The following is a 21,298-nucleotide window of genomic DNA, read 5'->3' on the forward strand; positions in this document are numbered from 1 at the left end:
TGCATGCTACAGGAATTCTCTTGTGTGTCTGAAAATACGAAGTGCCAAACAAGATGAATGTATACACAGAGGCATACCAAAAAGTATGAACTGCTTTCCTTAGCTACCAGCATTACCAAGTTAAGTAAATGTTTTCATTGTCAGTATATAACCTAAATTCTTGCTAATTTTAGAGTTTATCTCAATATAAACAATCATTACAGGGCTATGTGACATCCAAACACAATTGCTAAAAATAGTTGCTTATGCTTTTTACTTAAGGCCAAAAGACTCTTTTTAAGTAATGGCAGCATGTTGTTAAGACCTAATACAAATCCAATTTAGTAATATAAAAATCTTAAAGGTCTGGTCATTTGGAAAGTGAAAGAGGAATGGGTAGATATTAAAGAAGACAGAGGTCATTGGTAAATACTTCAGTTACATGATCTAATGCCATTCTTAAATTTCTGCTTACAAGAAAGTGCCTTGCTAATCAAGGGAATACCAAACCACATAAAGTGCAATGGAAAGGATGTTGTATGACAGTCCGCATCAAATGTGTTAGTGCAGCCCCACTATAGAGGGATATGTGTTTTTTACTAATCACTTTGATCCTTGTTTGATCCTTGTTTGTATCAATTCTTATGTGGCCATTTGTGTTGCAGAGTGTAAAACCCAGTTGGACATCGTCATAGTCCTTGATGGGTCCAACAGCATTTATCCATGGGAGAGTGTCACAGCTTTCCTAAATAGTCTCCTGAAAAACATGGATATAGGTCCTCAGCAAACACAGGTAAATTTTTTTTTTACAACATTTTATTATCGTTTAATTTGTGGGGGGAAAATAAAAATCTAAGAAACGGGATGAGAGCATCATCTATGGAGCCCTTCGATTATAAGAATTAATGGCAGTGGAGTACCAGAACAAAGCAGTTGACAACCATAACTCAGTCAGTCTTTGTTGCCATGTAGCGCTGTCAGGGCAGCTTTCCCTCCCCTCACTGTTCTGGCAACCTGGAGAGACTGAGTTTCTGACCAAGAGACAAAAGGTAGGCATGTTAAGTGAGGCAGTTTGAACATTGTCCTTTCCCACCTTCCTTCCACAGACACTTCTTGTGTGCATAAAGGACATTTCCACTCCTATAAGGCAGACGTATATGGTTGAGAGAGTCTCTTTACAAGACTTTTGGAGCAGTGTTCAAAATTTTGCACCTTGGGGCACTAAGCATATAGCTTTAAAACATTTGAAATCATAATTAATGAGTGGCTGTTAAGCTGCATGTTATCAATGGCAAAAGCTGTATAATAAATGGAGAGGGCCAAATTACCAGCTGCTATAAATCAGCGCAGTTCCATCAGAATTAATGGAGCTACAACAGATTACCCCAGCTAAGGACCTGACGTGTTTCAGAGTCCACTGAACAGAGAACGTAAACAGCAATTTGAGGAGAGTACAGGGAAGGGGCAAACACATACACATGAATACATTTTAACACAGAAAGCTATGTTAACAACAAAAGAAACTTCCTTTCACTTCTCCCTCCTCTCAAAATCAAGGCTTTTCTAGGATCCTGTATAATATTTGGTGTGCTGCAGGCCAATGCTAAAGGTTTTTTCCGACTTCAGGTTATTTCCTAATACTCAGCTCATGCCTAAATCTCCTCAGAATACCTACACAAAGGAGAGAGTGAGTATATCCCGTAAAGGGATATATCTGTCTGCAGAGAGTATCCCCATCATTTCCCAAGTTGATCGGATTAACTTCCCTGTTGGCTGTACTGAACACTGGCTGGTAAAATTATTGCTTATAAACTGTCAGCTTTAAAATTGCGTCCTGTAATTTTAAACACCCTGCTTTTCCAGATATTGTGTGGAAGAGGGAAAAATACGTTGTTAAATTTAATAGAAAGGGGACAAAATCTTCCTGGTCCCTGTGGTGGTGATTACTCAAACATACATGGCACCTTGAGAAAATATTTAAAGCTAAACTTCCCAGTACAGGGCAATGGCTGCAAGGAAATCATTACTGCCTTATGCCCAAAGGGCTTCATAGGAATAGTACACAGGGCAATGAACTATACAGCACCCTCACCTGTATTCCTCCCAAAGAAATTCTCAATTTTTTTTACATTGTCACACCTCTGTTATGCATGATTTTAGATTCCTACCTTGTCCTGCACAAAAAGTCCTTGCTTGCCTGCACTCCAACAGCCAGCCATCTCCACCTACAAAATTTGTTCTTTCAATTATTTGGCATAACTAGCCTTCTTCTTCTCACACATATACTTATTCACTCAAGAATGTCAACTTTGGCATGTGGTTGCTAAAGAACAGAAATATTTGAAAGGGAGATAAGAATTGGAAAAGGGAGAGAAAGAATGAAAAACTGGAAATGGAGGGCAAACCTAAATGGAATTTTCTTGGGACTTGTTACCCTTCCTCTCACTCCCCAGGAGGGGTATTCCAACCCTCTCCTTTCCTCCCATCTCTCTTCTTGAGAACCCAGGAATAGCCACACGTAGTAAAAAGTTTATGTTTTTTGCACCTATGCTGTCGGGAAGAGGAGAAACAACAGAGCAGGCAGGTTTCTTCCCCCTCCTGTTCCTATGCAGAGTAAAAGAACAATTGTTTACTTTCTGTCTGTTTTAACCATTTTTTTTTCCATTTTAATTTTCTCATCATTTTTGAGCACATTGAAATCAGTGTACTTTCACTGGCTTCAGATTGTTTTCCTCTTGCATGGGAAAGGAATGAGGTGATTACAGAATAGCTCCTTAGCCGCTTGGGTGTGACTTGTTCAAAACCATGTTTTGATTAGAGGCTTAGGAGAATTATTTTCCACTCTTGCTTACCCCATCCATGAACAATGGTCATTAGAGTTGTGGCAAGAAGGAAGAAAAATTCTTCCGTGTCCCCTGCTTGGCATATAAAGTGAAAGCCAGAAAATTCATATGCAAATAACCAAAGTTTAGTATAATATTTTTCAGAAATACTTCCTTCCTTTTTGTCCCATTCTCTGAAAAACAATGTCATTTTGATGGTTAAGCTGCATATCCTGAGGTTAGGGATAAAAGATGTATGGGGAAAGTGACAACAGAGAAGTGGAAATGGAAGATGAATGAGATGAGAAAAAATAATACAAGGAAGAAAATACTTCTGTCTGCCTTATTGCACATTTTAATGCAACTGCAAAGGAAAGTTTTGTTTTGTTTTCTTTTCTTTTCTTTTCTTTTAAATTCTGTAGAGATAATTGTCTGTTTAATATGAGAGTATGCTTTTTAATTGTTCATATGTGAACAACCTTCTGTGGTAGAAGAGTATCAAAAGAGAGAGCAGAATGCATTGACATGCTCAATTCCAACTTCAAAGCTCTGTTGTAATGGCACTCAGAAATTTTCAGATGTTTTATTTCTTCAATGATATATGACATAATCAGCTATAGGTGTTTGGCCTGTACCTTATTATATTTCCAAAGGGGCTGTATCAGTGAACTAATAAATCATCCCATGTCATATCTTATTATCAGTTTTATCTCCAGAAGAATGGAAGTGTTTTAGAGATATTAAAAAAAAAAAATCAGGATGAAGAAAGATACTTGCAGTGCTTTAAAAGTAATTTCTGTCTGAGTCCTTGCGAGTGTGATAGACCAAACAAAATGTAGAAAAAATAATTCAACTTTGGTTTGATTTTGAAATCTTTAGCAAGTTCTCCATAGGATAAATATATTGTTCATTAGTGCTTCCTAAGGCATCTCTGCTTTTCTTTTACCTTAAATATGACTTAAATCAGAAATGGTTTTGGATTTACTTTCCTATACAAACCAGTGGTGTAAATCCCAGCATATCCTTGCCGTGTGCTGCATGGCTTTCCATTTATTTTTATTTTTTAAACATATAGAATAATTTAATAATTGATTGGGAAAGCCAGATCGTGCTTTCCAAATAAGGGGCTGTGTTCATTAATAGAAGGAACTGTAAGTAATTGCCCTCTAAAATGTTTTGTCCCAAAGTAGAACAATCTTTCGTTTGCCTGTTCTCTCTTACAACACTTTTTTCACAGGAACTGGAGACAATTAAAGAATTATTCCCTTGTGTATTATAAAATCCATGGTATGCTAGGGAAGGGAACATGAACGTAGGAATTACAAAGATGTTCGACAGATTGTGGTCAGTAATGCTGGGAAAAATGTTGGGTTTTCTGGAGCAGAGCAAAACTATGTTTTTCCATTTAATACTATTGCATTTTCCAGATTGAAATTGAACAAGCAAGTCAAAACATACACCACCTGTAAGCCAGTCTTAGGGTCTTCCTGAAGTTAAGCAGTTTGAACAGGTTTATTGTCTCATAAATGGTATATTTGTACCACATAGTTGTGTCATTTATAGTTATCTATTAGATTTATAACCTACAAAATCTCATACCTTCATGGCTATATAATTATATGCTTCATAGCATACAATTCTAATTTTAAAAGGCGAACTTGAATTTATTATTTAGCAGAAGACTGGGACATACTGCTTTGTAGGTTTGGGGAAGTTTTCTTACCCTTTGTGAGGTGTGGCTTACCACTGATGCCGTGAAATATGTAGAACATGATGACAAGTGTTTTCAAAGCTAGTGCTAAGGAAGGGTCCCACAGAACAATTGTATCCCAAAGGATAACCACATGCCCCCTTCCCTTCCTGATTTACAAGCTATGCTACACAGTGCAGTTTTCCAGACTCAGATGTTCTTCCTATTCACTTCCTGAGAAGGAAATGCTCAAAATGTTTACTTGCTGTGATCATGGACAGTGTTTCCTTTCAAATAGGAAATGAGACAATTCAGCGTCTCAGCTTGTACTCCTTTTTTAGGAAAAAGACAACACCAAGATGGGTCTCTAGAATAGCTGAAGATGAGCAGATATGTATTACCCTGATCCTGGCAGCAGTCAATGGCTAATTCAAACCTTGGTGCCAATAAAATCCTCAAAGATGGAGTCTGTGAATCCACAGAGGCAAGCTCACTGACATACAAAAGTCTCTGCTTTTGATTCTTGTGTGTGCTTCTGGAATAGTTGTGGCACTCCTCTTCGGCTCCAAAAGACCAAGCATGATGAAGACCTGTCATTTTTCAACAGTTAGCAACAAGCTTTTTAAATGACGAGCACCATCCTCTTCAGATTATGTTGTATGAAAGTGTCAGATAACAAAATAATAATAATAATTAGAAATAAATTTTTCACTGCTACCACAAAAAATGGGAGAGAAGAGAGAAAACTCTATCATGAATTTAACAGTATTTTCTACAGAACAGGAACATCACAGCATGTTCTCTCAGAGTGTATCCCTCACAGATATATGTCACAAAATATTTGCCTTGGAGAGAAAGGGTTAAAAATTTCATCTTCAGTGTTGGATACAGCTGGAGCCACAAGGTTGCTGTGAGTTGTAATACAGTGCATGCCCCAGCCTATGGTGTAATCCCAGCCCAAAATTAATGCCCTGCTGCCCAGGAGAGGGCGCAACCTCTGGCTGCTCTTGGTGGTGGAGAGCATGCCTCTGAGAGAGAATTAAAATATTGTTAAAGGGTGCAATTTGTCCTAACTTTTAAACTACATAGGTTCTTCCAGATTTGATTGTATTTTCAATAGGTTACAGAAATTAGGTGGTGTAGATTTTTCTACCACATACCATTATACTTCTTGTTGTAGAATCACAGAATCATAGAATCCCAGAATGGTTTGGGTTGGACGGGACCTTAAAGATTTCCATTTCCAGCCCCCCTGCCATGGGCAGGGACACCTCCCACCAGACCAGGGGGCCCAAAGCCCCATCCAGCCTGGCCTTGTACACCTCCAGAGATGGGCATTGTCCCATAATCTTACAGAGCTAGCTCTTCATAGTGATCATGATATCCATGTTTAGTATCAAATATTTGTCCAAATCTGCTCCTCTTCTACAAGTCACACTTTTGGTTTAAATATAAGTAATGTATTTAAATGAATGCCAGCAAGCAAACATTGTGCGTAATCTGACAGGCTATGAAAGTACCTCAAAAAGCACCTATAAAGCAATTGCAAAGTACGTACTAAGCCACCTCTAAAATAGTATGATGGCATAAACATCCCAGAGATCTTATTGATCCTCAGAACCTAAATGCTAGAGTGCTTTTAATAATAGATGAATGAGGCATAAATATGCCATGTAACACTGCATTATCCTAAATAACACCTATAAATTGCCATGTGTAACATAAAATTGAAATATGCTAATGGAACATTGTGTGGATTCTTCCCAGTAAATGCTGTCAGGTACCTGCCAAAACATTAAAAGCGACAGAAATGAATGAGAGAAATTAATTAGTATTTAAGAATATTGCTCCTCTTCTTTTCATTTTGCATTTTGTTTTTGCAGCAGGTTCCCTCAGGCATTTGTGGTTTGGTTTCAATCCCATGTGTTGATTTTTCACACAAAGAATTGCCTGTGTGAGGTCATCTTGAGTCTCCATCATCCAAACATTCCAGGAGCCATCATTTTATGTTGTCCCCTCAGGCACTGGTCAGACATATTACTCTGGCCTACCTCCTGCTGGAGAATGGCCATGTCCTGGACTGCCCAACTATCTTCATCAAGATAAGGGTACTTAGGTCTTCCTCATGCCCCAAGAGCCTAAATTTGTCAATGCAGTGTTGTTTCTAGGGTAAATAGCCTACTGGTTTTACGAGCACTATATTTGGATAAAAATAACAGTTGTGAAACACAGTTTCTTATGTTTTAAGGAAATCTTTTTTGAAAAGTTATGACTGATGGTTAGGGTATTGGTCTGCCTTGGCCAAGAGCAGAGCAGAGCTGCAGCTCAGATTACCTTAGATCAGGAAAAGCTAAGAGTTGAACCTGCTTTTCACTTATTCCAGTTTTTTTATAAAAACAACTTAAAAACTTCAAGACATTTCACTGAAATTGACCATTTTCTAGCCAGTCTTGCTCAAAAGCTAATAGGTATTTAATATTTGGGGGAAAGACAGTGTTCACTTTTTTCCTGGGTTTAGGTACAGATGGGAATTTACATTACTTAAAGAGAAACAGCCTCTTTCTTTAACAGTGGTTGATTTTTATTATGAATGGTGTGTTTCAGGTTGGAATTGTTCAGTATGGACAGACTGTAGTCCACGAATTTTACCTGAATACCTACTCAACAACAGAAGAAGTGATGGCTGCAGCCACAAGAATACGCCAGAGAGGTGGCACACAAACTATGACAGCCCTTGGAATAGATACAGCAAGGTATATTGTCAAAATATTGTCCTGGATAAGGCAGAAACAAATATTAACGGCTAAGGTGATAGTTCCGATTTTGTAAATCAAAAATATGATGTGACTGACATCTGACATCATTTTAGCTAGATGAATGAGATTTAGGAAGAGGTTGGATAGACATACGCCATCCAGTTTCTACAGCAGTTGTACATGGCACACTGGAAAGGCATCTGTCTCTTGAATGGAGGAAATGGGGAAATAAAAAAGATGTGGAACAAGGCTGTAGTCCTAAGAAAAGTAGATTTAAAGTCTTTGATATACACATAAAGCAGGTAGGAACTGTTTACGCTGCGGTGTAAAGCAGATTCAGTTTTTCAAAGGAAACAGGAAAAAGTAGAATTTTTTAGTGTTAATTCATCTTTCTTCTGAGGTTAAGATTATTATGCGATTTGAGTCCACATTTATCAACAATTCTAGAAATTTCATATCTGAGTTTTTGAAGCTTCTGGTGCATTGGGAAATTAAAAATCATAGAATCATAGAGCGGTTTGGGTTGAAAGGGACATTAAGGATCATCTAGTTCCAACCACCTGCGGTAGGCAGGGACACCTACCACTAGACCAGGTTGCTCAAAGCCCCATCCAGCCTGGCCTTAAACACTTCCAGGGATGGGACATCGACAACTTCTCTGGGCAGCCTGTTCCAGTGCCTCATCACACTCACAGTGAAGAATTTCTTCCATATATCTAATCTAAATCTGCCCTCTTTTAGTTTAAAGCCATTACCCGTTGTCAGACTACTACATTCACATCCCCATCTTTCTTGTAGACCTCCTTTAGGTACTGGAAGGTCACTGTAGATTTTTCCCAAATACATTTCCTCTCGGGGCTATACAATCCCAACTCTCTCAGGCTGACTTTGTAGGAGAAGTGCTTCAGCTCTTTGATCATCCTCGTGGCCCTCCTCTGGACTTGCTCCAACAGCTCTGTGTCCTTCTTCTGTTGGGGGCCCCAAAGCTGAACACAGTGCTCCACGTGGGGTCTCATGAGAATGAAGTGGTGGTGAATCACCTTGCTCATCCTTCTATCCTTACTGCTCTTGATGCAGCCCAGGATACAGTTGACTTTCTGTCCTGGTTTCAGGTAGGACAGAGTTAATTTTCCTCCTAGTAGCTGGCAGGGTGCTATGTTTTGGATTAGAATGAGAAGAGCGCTGATAACATGCTGATGTTTTACTTGTTGTAGAGCAGTGCTTACACCAAGCCAAGGACTTTTCAGCTTCTCGCTCTGTCCTGCTAGCGAGCAGGCTAGGGATGCAGCAGGAGCTGGGAGGGGACAGACCCAGGACAGCTGACCCAAACTGGCCAAAGGGGTATTCCATACCATCTGACGTCATGCTGAACAATATATAGGGGTGGCTAGCCGGGGTGGGGGGGCCGGCTGCTCGGGGATAGGCTGGGCATCGGTCAACGGGTGGTGAGCAATTGCATTGTGCATCACTTATTTCATACACATTATTACTATTAATACTATTATTATTATTATTATTATTATTATTATTATTATTATTGTTATTATTTTCCCTGTCTTAATAAACTGTCTTTATCTCAACTCACAGACTTCACTTTCCCGTTTCTCTCCCCCATCCCGGAGAGGGAGAGGGGAGGGTGAGCGAACGGCTGTGTGGTGTTTGGCTGCCAGCCAGGCTAAACCACAACACTTTCTGAGCTGCAGGTGCATACTGCTGGCTCACATTCACTTTTTCGTCCACCAGTACTCCCAACTCCTTCTCTGCAGGGCTGTTTATAATCCATTCGTTGCCCTGCCTGTATTCGTGTTCGGGATTGCTCCAACCCAAATGCAGAACCTTGCACTTGGCCTTGTTGAACTTCATGAGGTTCTCACAGGCCCACCTCTCAAGCCTGTTGAGGTCCCTCTGAATGGCATCCCTTCCCTCCAGTTTGTCAGTCACGCCACACAGCTTGGTGTTATCAGCAAACTTGCTGAGGTTGCACTTGATCCCACTGTCCATGTCACCGGCAAAGATGTTAAATAATACCATTCCCAGTACAGACCCGATGCCTGTATTGGATCTGTTGTATTAGTATTGTTACTTAGAATTACTTCTTTTAAGAGAAAAATAAAATCTGACTCTTTTAGAATAGACAGTAAATGCAAAATCAAACTCCCATATGAGAGAAGCAAGCAGTTATCCATTTCCGCTCCTAGCCTATCAGACCTGGTTATGACCAGGTCATCAGATCTGAAAGATAAGAAAACAAAAAACAATTAGAATAGAAGACATTGAGAGACATTCTGAAAACATACGATGTTGTTCTGGTTCTTCACTTACTCAGATCATTACTGAGCAAACAGTAGAAACTACTTGCTCAAATGGGCAATATTTGCCGTTAGTTTGCTGTCCATTTCAGGAAAAGTGTTTCCTCAGAGATAGTTTTGGCACAAAAGTTTACCTAAGAATGGACCTCATCGATATACACAAATATACTAATAATATGCATTGCTAAACCTTTCATATCTTTTCTCTCCTACTATTTTCCCTGGCATGGCAACATTACTTTATTCCATAAATGAATGCATTCTCCCTTTCCAAACAACTACCTAATTAAAATGTGCAACATCTTCCTGGTGAACTGTTTGATTATCTGACTGAAGCTCTGTTCATATCAGGTCTTAAAGTTAACAGAATTGTTACGTCTTCATAAGTAAAGCTAGATCAATTCTTAGAGGCTCGAGTAGAGGCTTCAAGTAGAGGCTCGAGGGAGTCTGAGTAAGTTCATGAAAGCAGAACCAGTTGAGGATTACCAAATATGCAGAAACCACATGTGGTTCAGAATGTCCCTGGGCACCACAAGCCATTGCAGTCTTGTATATACAGGAAGTATCAGCAAAGCTTCCTCAGTTCTTGCAGTCTTCCTACACATCTACTTAAGGCCATTGTCAGATGTGGATCTTAGCTTTTACCCACGTGGCCAGTATTAGATAGAGTTCTGTGGTTTCTCTAAAAAGAGGAAGCTTTGCTTCGTTCCGTCTTCTCCAGAACCCTAACTCGGCCTCTCCTTTCCTGGTTGCATGCAGAACCAAGCCATGCCCAGCCTGCATGAGCAGCTCCCCAGAACCTCAGTGTCCTTTTCCCCACCTACAGCTGTGGATTCAAAGGGTCACCCGTGCCTACCGTCACTCACTTGCAGATGACTTTTGACACACCTGAAATACCCAGTTTTGCTGTAAATGTGTAGAGGTGCTGGTAACTGAATTTTGACCACTAGAAGTGCTGCTGTAGAGTGGAAATAATTTTTTTTTAGTATGTGGATTTTAGGGGAAGGTTGTTGATTGGTGGTGGGATTTTGTTTGTTTGTTTGTTTTTAAGGTGACAAAACTGTTTTAAGGTGCTGGGAGTTTATTTGGGTAGAAAAAGAATTCTTCACCATTCAGCGTTGTTTTCTTCTGTCACAGTCGAATGAATGAATAATGAATGAATGCTTCTGAAATTCTTTGGCTGTAAACTGTCATGCAAGTTCCAATTGTTGTTGTTTCTATTTGTTCCTGGTTAATATTAATTTCCCTTTCCTACATCCTCATTAATGTAAAGTATTTTAGCTTAGGGTTGACACTGCAGAAATTATGTGTGCGCTAAATGCTGACCTTGCCTTTCTCTAAACCCTTTATGCTCCCTTTAGGGAAGAGGCTTTTACTGAGGCTCATGGTGCACGAAGAGGAGTACAAAAAGTAATGGTTATTGTGACTGATGGGGAATCACATGATAACTACAGATTGAAAGAAGTGATTGATAGTTGTGAAGATGAAAACATTCAAAGATTTGCTATTGCTGTAAGTGAAATGTAATGGGAAATATTACAAATCTTATAGGCACGTTTCGTCTTCCAAATGTCTGTTTAAATGTCTGTTTAAAAAGTTCACATCACAGAATCTTTATGAAAATATAATAATTTCATAGATTAAAAAAAAAAAAAGAAAAAAATTGTTTTCTGATATTAAAGCACATCAGAAAGCAGTGTATCTTGAGAGGTTTGTGAAAATAAAGGAGAGAAAGAATATGAGGGGCAGTATAAAATGTAATCTTTCTAGTTAAGAGGAACAGTGAACAGAGTGGATTAATTCAGATCTGAGCAATTTCTACAGACACATTATCCACTTAAAAAGAAAAAAAAAAACAGTAAACAAGTAAACTATAAATGAATCATGGTGTATTATGGCTGTTCTGTGTTCTGGGATACTAAAGTTGTCATTTTCATGTTGAGCAAACTTAGTAGCTGAATGGGAGTATGAACATGATGGAGGTTAGTTCATCCGGAGTGACAAGAAAAAATTAATGATGCATTTGGTGTAAACTACTGTATTTGTACATTCTATACTGGAATAATCTGCTTTTTTCTTATTAATATTTAAGGTACATTGGATTGTTTCTTCTCTGTCCCTATCTCTCTTTGTTTTCTAACAGGATCAACCTATCTTACAATACCTCAGGTTTTGAATACAGTTCAATTTCCAGTTCCAGAAATGAATGAAGTAGTATGTTTTTCATTTTCTTTTCATACCTTAAACAATATCTTCCAGAAGTATTGTTACCAGATGATGAAAAAGCTTGCTACTTGCTTAAGTATCAGTACAATGAAGTATAGAACCAAGCATTTTAAAGAAAAATGTTGTCTTTAAAGAAAGTTATCAAACTGAAGTTGAATCACAAATGAACCAGATTTTCAGTGGTTTCCTTCATAAAGATGGAGAGCATTAAAGAAGAAGTCCTTGCTCAATCTTCAGTATTTTTTAGCAGTAAAATATTTGCCTAGAACCAAATTTGAATTGCTTCCATGTCCAGCAGTGCTAGAACCTGGAAATTTGGTTTTGGTTCCCCTCTCAAAGCAAGTAAGCATGCAGAATGTTTTTTTTCCCTTGAAAAATAAACGTTGGTCTGGAAATTGGAAAAATGTGTTTCCTCATTTTAAGGCATCCTGAGTTTTTACAGCAGCAATATTAAAACTGTGGACTGAAGTCTTGTACCATGATGCTGAATGCAAGTGGTGGTGGTGTGTGCATTTACAGGGCAAATTTGCACATAACAAAAAACTATTCTATACCTAAATTAGCATGTCGTTAATTGCTCATATGCTATGTTATGAGGAGAACTAGTGGTACCTATGCAGAAGTCAATGCAATTGTATATTCTGTTTGGGATGGCTTTTTGTTTGTTTGTTTTCTAAATGAAGCTCTGCTTCAACTAATCATTAGAATTTTGTGAAGAAAGGAAAAAAAGGGCAGTTGAGGATAGCAGACATTACACCATACAGTTGCATTGTTCACTATTGTTGGTACTTTCAGGAAAAAACTGAGCCCTCCCTCATACTGTTCTGTTCTTGTTGGAAAAGAATGGCTTTTAATCAATCAAGACTAGGAATATGAGGGAGGTTTTAACAGAACAATTAAGGGTAGATATGATTTTCCAATATTTTCTGACAACCTACCTCAAAGGTATCTTTAAAAATAGGATTTAAAACATACCCTTGACTTTTTTCTTTTTTTCTTTTTTTTTTCTTTAGATTCTTGGCAGCTACAGCAGAGGAAATTTAAGTACTGAGAAATTTGTAGAGGAAATAAAATCAATTGCCAGTAAGCCTACCGAGAAGCATTTCTTCAATGTCTCTGATGAATTGGCTCTTCTAACTATTGTTGAAGCACTTGGAGAGAGAATATTTGCCCTGGAAGGTATGACACTGTTTAAAATTTTACTTTATGCCTGCATTAAAAATGAAGCAAACAAAAGACCACCTGCTTTTATCCTCCTTTGCAATGTATTTTGCTGCATAAAATGCATTATGCGTGTATTTTTTCATGCTGATTGTAAAGATCAGTAGACATCAAAAATATAGATAATGATGTGAAGATGCGTTCAGATGGGTTAGAACAGATAGGAACAGTAGCCTAAAAGAGTAAGAAGGGTCATTGAAGACCGTTACCACTTTAGCACTGGGTGAATGCAAAGGTGCCTTCCATTATGTAAAAGAGTATTGTAAGAGCATGTCCTAAGTCATATGTTTGTCTGCCTATACCTGTAAGTTCTCTTGATATTTATTAACTGCAACATGCTACTTTGCTGTACACGTTATCACAGACTTGGTGTATAGAGTTCACAAGAAATATTTTTTCTTTGGAAATGTTTGTGATGATTAGATTTTAGCAGAGAAAAGTTATCATCTCCTAATGTCTGCTTACATTTTCCATCCAAATTAGGCAACACTGTCCAACTCTGTTTGTTTCAAGCTCAGTACTTGTAACAGAAGACAGCTTATTAGTTATAAATTATATTGGCCAACACTGAAGGGCTTAGTGTCATACAGATATAACATCCATCTGTTTGGACTTACTTTTTTCAACATCTCAGCTTACAAGTAGCAGGAAAAGTATAGTTTATAGCTGGAACAAAAGATAACGTGGAGTTAAATGTCAAGAAACTAATACAAATATGAGAGTTTATTTTAAAGTTTTTTAAATTGGAGTTATGTTTCTCAGACATCTAAGTGTTTTGTTAGTATATCATTTAGTGTGAGTTGATATTACTAACTTCAGCTGACTGCTACTATTTCTTTTCTGTTTAATATATTCTTTTTTCTTTCCAGAAGACTTCGTTTCATCACTTATAAAAAAAATAATTATTGAGAAGTATTTAATCTCTCTAAAGACCAAAGTTTACCTTACTGAAGTTTATTGAGTACTTTAAAATTCATAGAATAAGAGCTCTTTTGTAAGTCCCTGCTCAGTAGAAAGAATTCACTTTGAATTACAAAACAGTTGTTCAAACAGAAATTAAATACTTTTTGCTGATGGAGAATGATTTGTACAATGGGATCTAACCCTTCCATTGACACTAGTAATTCATTCCTCTAATCATAAGAAAAAAAATTGCAAAACATTTGAAAATTAAACAAGTTTAGTAGCTTAATAAAATGTCCAAATACATATAGTTATGTACATGATGATGAATCTGTTTGATTAAATTGCAGAAGTGTTACCTGTTTATATGATATACACAATTCCTTCAATAATGTGGTACTTCCGGTATATTGCACTTTTTCTAAGTATCAGCAAATTCTACAGTACTACTTGAATTCAGCTTTAAGTTCTTGCAAGCGATGCAGAAACAAATATCTACTTCTTGAATATGAGTAATTTATATTTAACATAAAATTTTAACATAAGCCTTTTGGATATTCGTGCCTTGATATATATTTGCTTTATTTTCAAATTTTATTTTTATATAGACTTGACGCTATTACAAAATATAAATATCCAAAACAAGCAAACAAAAAATTATGTTCATCCACACACTGAGAGTTGAGATAGGTAATTTCACCACACCCAAAAGGATTCTTGGTTTCCACATCTTCACTAGGACTTCAGCCTGTGCCAAGATTTCTATATAAGACACCTGTAATGTGAGACAAGAAATTATGCCCCCTCCTACACCTGTGGAAGCTTCAGAAATAGCATAATCTGGCCACAAGCAAAGTCAGAATGAAAACTAGAATATGATATTAGCTTTATGGCAAAGCATAGCAAGGCTGAATTGTTCTGATGAATTATAGAATCATTAAGGTTGGAAAAGACCTTCAAGATCATCTGGTCCACCCATCACCCTACCACCAATATCACCTACTACACCATGTCCCTAGGTACCATGTCCAACCTTTCCTTGTACAACCCCAGGGACAGTGACTCCACCACCTCCCTGCACAACCCGTTCCAATGCCTGACTGCTCTGAGAAGAAATGTCTCCTAATTTCCAACTAGAACCTCCCCTGGTGCAACTTGAGGCCATTTCCTCTAGTGCTATTGCTAGTTATCTGTGAGAAGAGGCCGACCCCCAGCTCCCCACACCTTCCTTTCAGGTAGTTGTAGAGAGCAATAAGGTCTTCCCTGAGCCTTCTCTTCTCCAGACTAAACAACACCAGTTCCCTCAGCCGATCCTCATAGGACTTGTATCCCAGGCCCTTCAGCAGCTTCTTAACCCTTCTTTGGACACACTCCAGGGCTTCAATGTCCTTCTTGTACTGAGGGGCCCAAAATTGAACACGGTACTCAAGGTACAGCCTCAGCAGAGCAGAATACAAGGGGACAGCACAAGGGGACCAGGGCACCTCCCTGGTACTGCTGGTTACACTATTCCTGATACAAGACAGGATGCACTTGGCCTTCTTGGCCATGTGGGCACACTGCCAGCTAATGTTCAGGCAAGCATCAATAAGCATCCCCAAATCCTTTTCCTCTGCACAGCTTTCCAGCCACTCTGCCCAAAGCCTGTAGCGCTGCATGGGGTTGTTGTGACCAAAGAGCAGGACCCAGCACTTATCCATGTTGAACCTCATCCCACTGGCCTCTGCCCATCGACCCATCCTGTCCAGGTCCCTCTGCAGGGCCTTCCTACCCTCCAGCAGATAGACCCTTCCCTTCCCCCCAACTTGGTGTCATCTGCAAACTTACTGAGGGTGCACTCAATTCCCTCATCCAAATCATCAATAAAGATATTAAAGAGGATGGGTCCCAACACTGACCCCTGGGGAACACCACTGGTGACCAGTTGCCAGCTGGATTTCACTGCATTCACCACTCTTTCAGCCCAACCATCCAGCCAGTTTTTTAAACCAGCAGAGTGTGTACCTGTCCAAACTATGGGCTGCCACCTTCTCCAGGAGAATACTACAAGAGACCACGTCAAAGGCCTTACTGAAGTCTAGGTAGACTACATCAACAGGCTTTCCCTCATCCACCAGATGTGGTACACAGTCATAGAAGGAGATGAGGTTGGTCAGGCAGGACTTGCCTTTCATAAACCCATGGCTTTTCATGAACCCATGCTGACTGGGCCTGGTTCCCTGGTGGTCCTGCATACATTGCGTGATTGCATTCAAGATGACCTGTTCCATCACCTTTCCTGGCACCAAGGTCAGGCTGACAGGCCTGTAGTTTCCCAGGTCCTCACTACGACCCTTATAGATGGGCATCACATTAGCAAGTCTCTAGTCATCTGGGACCTCCTCGGATGACCGCAACTACTGATAGATGATGGAAAGTGGCCATCACATCAGCCAATTCCGTCAGCATCCTCGGGTGGATCCCATATGGCCCCGTAGACTTGTGACAGTCCCGGTGGAGCAGCAGGTCTCTGTTTCCACCTGAACTGTGTGTGTGGGGGGGTTCTTCTGCTTCCTGTCCCAGACTTCCAGGTTGGGAGGCTGAGTACTCCAAGGATAAGTGGTCTGGCTAGTAAAGACAGATGTAAAAAAGGCATTGAGAATCTCACCCTTTTCCTTGTCCTTAGTAGTCATGTTCCTCCCTGCATCCAGTTTCAATGTCCAGTCCAGATGGAGATTCTCCTTGGCCCTCCTCTTGCTGTTAATATATTTATAAAAACATTTTTTGTTATCCTTAACCACAGCAGCCAGGTTGAGCTCGTACTGGGCTTTGACCTTCCTGACTTCTTCTTTGCATACACTGGCGAGTTCCTTGTACTCTCTTCAAGTTACCTGCCCCTTCTTCCACTGGTCATAAACTCTTCCAGTCACTCAGCAAAAGTTCCCTGTTCAGCCATGCCGGTCTTCTTCCCCGCCGGCCCATCTTATGGCACACCGGGACAGCCTGCTCCTGCACCTTTAAGACTTCATTCTTGAGGAGCTCCAGCCTTTCTGGACCCCTCTGCCCTTCAGAACTGACTCCCAAGGGACCCTCCCTAGCAGTGTCCTGAACAGTTCAAAATCTGCGTTCCAGAAGTCCAAGGTAACAGTTTTACTGACCCCCTCCTGACTTCACCAAGAATAGAGAACTCTACAATTTCATGGTCACTCTGCCCAAGACAGCTCCCTACCACCACATCTCCCACCAGTCCTTCTCTGTTTGTGTACAGCAGGTCTAGCAGGGCACCCCCTCTGGTAGGCTCACTAACCAGCTGAGTCAGGAAGCTGTCTTCCATGCACTCCAGGAACCTCCTAGACTGCCTCCTCTAGGCTGTACTGTATTTCCAGAATATGTCCGGGAAGTTAAAGTCCCTAGAGCTAGAGGATGGTGAATAAGTCCATTTCTGTTGATTCTTTAGCCATGGTTTCCTGTCCCACACAGCTTTCTTGTGACAAACTAGTTTATTGGAAGTTATATTAACCCCATACAATGTTTCTGTAATTTCGGTACAAAATTTCTGTACATAACATAGAGATCACAGGAAACTTGATTCTTGCAATTCTGTATCTGAATGTGTTTTAAGTCTCCTACTATTATAATAGTACATTTTATTTTTTTTGCCCTCTAGATTTCTTGTTTTCTTTTTGGTTTTTGTCTTAAAAAAATGCAAAGGAAAATTGAGAGTTGAAAAATGAAATCCAACAAAAACCCACACTTGACAGCGAGTCAATTTTTACACATAATCTTTTTCATATGCTTCTGTGTCTCATGGCATGGACTTCTGGATTTAACAGCATTTTTATGTTTCATCCAATCTGTAGGCAGGCACAAATGTTTTTTCACAAAATATCTTTTGTAGGATGCTTGGCAGTTTGAAACTTAATGGAAAGTTAGACTGGGGGCCATTATCTAAGCAGCATTCAGAACTGCACATACTGACAATACTGGCATTGTACTCTGCCTGAAACTGTGAGAATCCTGCCCTTCTCAGCTCATTAAGGAACATCTTTTATTGCATGATTAATGCTGCCACTGAAAAATATTGTTTATCAGCAAATGGGCAACTTAAGAGTTTTATGCTTAAAAGGAACCATATTTTTTCAGACATAGCAAAGCAGCTACATCTTGTGAAACATGATGGCCTATGTTTGTGTGTCAAACATTTTGTGTTTGAGATCATGTCTGCTTCCCATGGCTGGTCATAAATCGCAACAGTTAGCACAGGCACCATGTCCAAGTGAACAACCTCAGTGGTTTAGTTGCCGAGTAGCAGAAATTCAGTATTGTTTAGTAGTCCTGATGCCAGAAATTCATGTAGCCATGGCTTGCCTCAGTTTCAGTCACTTTGACTGAAATTTGCCTCTGCACTCATCTGGTAGAAAATTGTGTACTCTTCCTGTGGAAGTCTCAGAACAGATTTCATAGATCCCATCTTCTGCCCGTTACCATGTCATGCTCTCACAGAGGAATCAATATGCAGAATATAGTTACCTGATCTGTGGTGCTTACAGTGGCAAAATAGTCACTGAGTATTGCTTTGAAGTAGAGGAGAAGTCAGACTTTTCTTGGATATTTCCCATGTAACTGAGAGCACAGCAATCTTATGAAGGCCCATCAGAATTTAATAAGTAGCATATGACTACCTGAAAAAGATACTGACATAGTACTAAATCACCTGATACCTTTTTTATTCAGACATTTAAGAAAAACAGAGATTTTCATGTAACTTTCTGGGAAGGATTACAGGTCCCAGTACAGTTCCCTGAGGCTTAAGAATCTTGGATGGCTGAGATTTTCCTATGTTGTTTTTAACAAAGGTTCATACAAACATCAAGTGTTTTTCATTTAAAGTTCTACCAGCTGCCTACAAATTTTTAGTTGCTTGAATACAAGGCCAGGGCTACATGCATGGTGTCTTATTGTTCACTTAGCTCAAGTGGAAAATGGCTTAACCATATTAATCAAACATTCCAAACATATTTACCATCAGCCTGAGGTCAAATCTGGTCAGTTTTAGCCCAGAAATATTTCTTGGAAAAGTTCTGAGACATGATCTTAAAATGGAAACATTTTCTCCTACTTAATGGTAATATTTAACACAGATCTTAATTTCTATATTTATTATCAAAATCTATGGCAAGATATGTTAATGATGTTATCCTTTACCATCATGTGAGCATTTTCATTACGCTATTCAGATTTTTTCAGGTTAAAACTCATTTATTTTAAAACTTTTTTTTCTCTTTTTTTTTCTGTTTAATAGCAACAAAAGACCAGCAAGCAGCCTCATTTGAAATGGAAATGTCTCAAGCTGGTTTCAGTGCTCATTATTCTCAGGTAAACAAGCTGTTTGAAAATAGAAATACTTTTGCAAAGTAGACTTTTTTGCTGATGGCATGAATTTGGAAAAAGTATTTAGAATTCATTGTACAGTCCTGTTACTTGTTTGCTGATAGATATTTTGGAGTTTCCTGTAATCTAGCTTTTTGTAAAATGTACTTAAAGAATGATTATATACAATGAATGCATAAGAGAATAAGTACCCTCTTCACATGAACTATAAATTTAACACTCCCATAGCATTTTTCTGTCAGAGAAATATTCTATAATATGTTAACTATAAAACTGTTCTCTATAAATACTAATATATAAATTGTTTTTGTATTGCATTGGTGAAATGTAGACAAGAAGATATAAATGTAAGGGATTGTGGTGGTTTTACCCTGTACATATATTTTATTTCTGTAATGGATATCTCCATTAACAGTAACACAGCATATTCTTAGTTCTGTTAATACATTGAATACATGAATCCTCAGGGGGTAAACTCTTGTTAAACTGGGTTGCAAAAATCCCTGGGAATATTTATTAGCAGAAAATGACTCCCTACATCTTTTTTTTTTTTTTTTTTTTGGAACATCAAAAATACTCATTGTGATGGTAGGCTCAGTGTACACAACTGAAATAGAATCTTAATATAAGATCAAAGGAACTGGGAAGAGTTAAGTTTTAAAGATGTGAAAAAGTAGTGACAGTTGAAAAGACCACAATAGGAAAGTAACTGAACTGAGCAGACTCTGAGCAGTACAAGACAAACTGACATGCATAGGAAAACTTTCCGTATGGCTGTGTATTGCTCAGCATATCACTGGTAAAACAAATCATAAATGACCTTCAGTGAAATTTAACATAAATACTTTTTTTGCAGAAATACTCTCCATCCATTTTCACTCTCTGCACTATAAAATCGTATACTATACTTCAGATGATGTACTATACCTTAGAAACAGGCGTTAGTCAACCCAAGAAAGATTTATAAGGTTGTCTATTTGGTAGAGCATATGCTTGAAGTTACCAAAGAACAAAGTATTGTCATCAGAACCTCACTTCAGAAGTTGGTCCTCAGACCTTGCTACCTTTACAGAGTCAGGGCATCTGGTGTCTCTTTTATCCAGAAGACTACATTCATGCCTTCAGGCAAGAAAGGTCAGCAAAGCATTTGTCATTGACAAAAAGCACTTTTCAGATAGTGACAGGTTCAACAGAGAATGGTTTAACTTTCTGAAAGTTTATCTGTGGACTCTATTTAGGTGTGGTATTCTCTGATTACATTTGCTAAATCTCTTTTATCTCCCTGTGCTGTGTGTCTCGGTGGGCTGAAGTTGTAGGAGCTGTTTCATGAATAGATACTTTTCCTGAACAGCTCCTGATTTTTTTTGTTTTGTTTTGTTTTCTCAAATTTTGCATTTTTAACAAATACTGAGATTGTGTGGGGCCCATAATCTGGTAAGAAAAGCAGGGCTGAATCTTGTAAGTATACAGAAAGCATTATCTAAATGTGGGCATCACGATCAATGAATGTCTGAAGATGATCCACATAAAGAAAAGGCTTATGTTTTTCTGTGCACAAGGATTGGATCATGCTTGGGGCAGTCGGAGCATATGACTGGAACGGTACAGTGCTCATGGTGAAGGACAGTGGTATTTCAATACCAACTAATGACACCTTTCGTGACAGATTTTCAGAAAAAAATGAACCTCTTGCAGCCTATCTAGGTAAGAGAATTAGCCTAGTTTGTAATATTTCTTGATAAATGCTACAAGTGCTCTCTAAAATCTCATTCACAAAGATTCTCTTACAGAGTATTTCCTTATATTCTAGGAGCCTGGGAGAATTTATAATTTATGGATGTGTCTTTTGTATGATTTTGTTGTTTTTCTTTAAAAAAAGATCACTACGTCTACCGTCAAAAAAATAGTCCAAACACTTGCAGCCCGAAGCATATCTAGACTTTTTCCAGTGGAGATGTCTAATCTGTTCAGAGATTTCAAAGATTCCCCTAGCACCATTTTCAAATTTTTCTCTGCCTTCAC

The 21,298-nt window shown here is 38.8% G+C and overlaps 1 protein-coding gene across 1 annotated transcript in view; it reads left to right on the forward strand.

Annotated features, from left to right (window-relative positions):
* The window catches only part of ITGA1 (integrin subunit alpha 1), an 80,464-nt gene that overhangs the window by 33,200 nt on the left and 25,966 nt on the right, over positions 1–21,298 (forward strand). The window contains exons 6-11 of the mRNA XM_035570113.2: positions 645–772; positions 7,096–7,244; positions 10,918–11,068; positions 12,796–12,961; positions 19,188–19,261; positions 20,836–20,980. Coding sequence (XP_035426006.1) covers positions 645–772; positions 7,096–7,244; positions 10,918–11,068; positions 12,796–12,961; positions 19,188–19,261; positions 20,836–20,980 — 813 coding nt within the window. The remainder of the gene's footprint in view (positions 1–644; positions 773–7,095; positions 7,245–10,917; positions 11,069–12,795; positions 12,962–19,187; positions 19,262–20,835; positions 20,981–21,298) is intronic.

The sequence above is a fragment of the Cygnus atratus genome, chromosome Z, assembly GCF_013377495.2.
Source record: "Cygnus atratus isolate AKBS03 ecotype Queensland, Australia chromosome Z, CAtr_DNAZoo_HiC_assembly, whole genome shotgun sequence".
Classification (NCBI taxonomy): domain Eukaryota; kingdom Metazoa; phylum Chordata; class Aves; order Anseriformes; family Anatidae; genus Cygnus; species Cygnus atratus.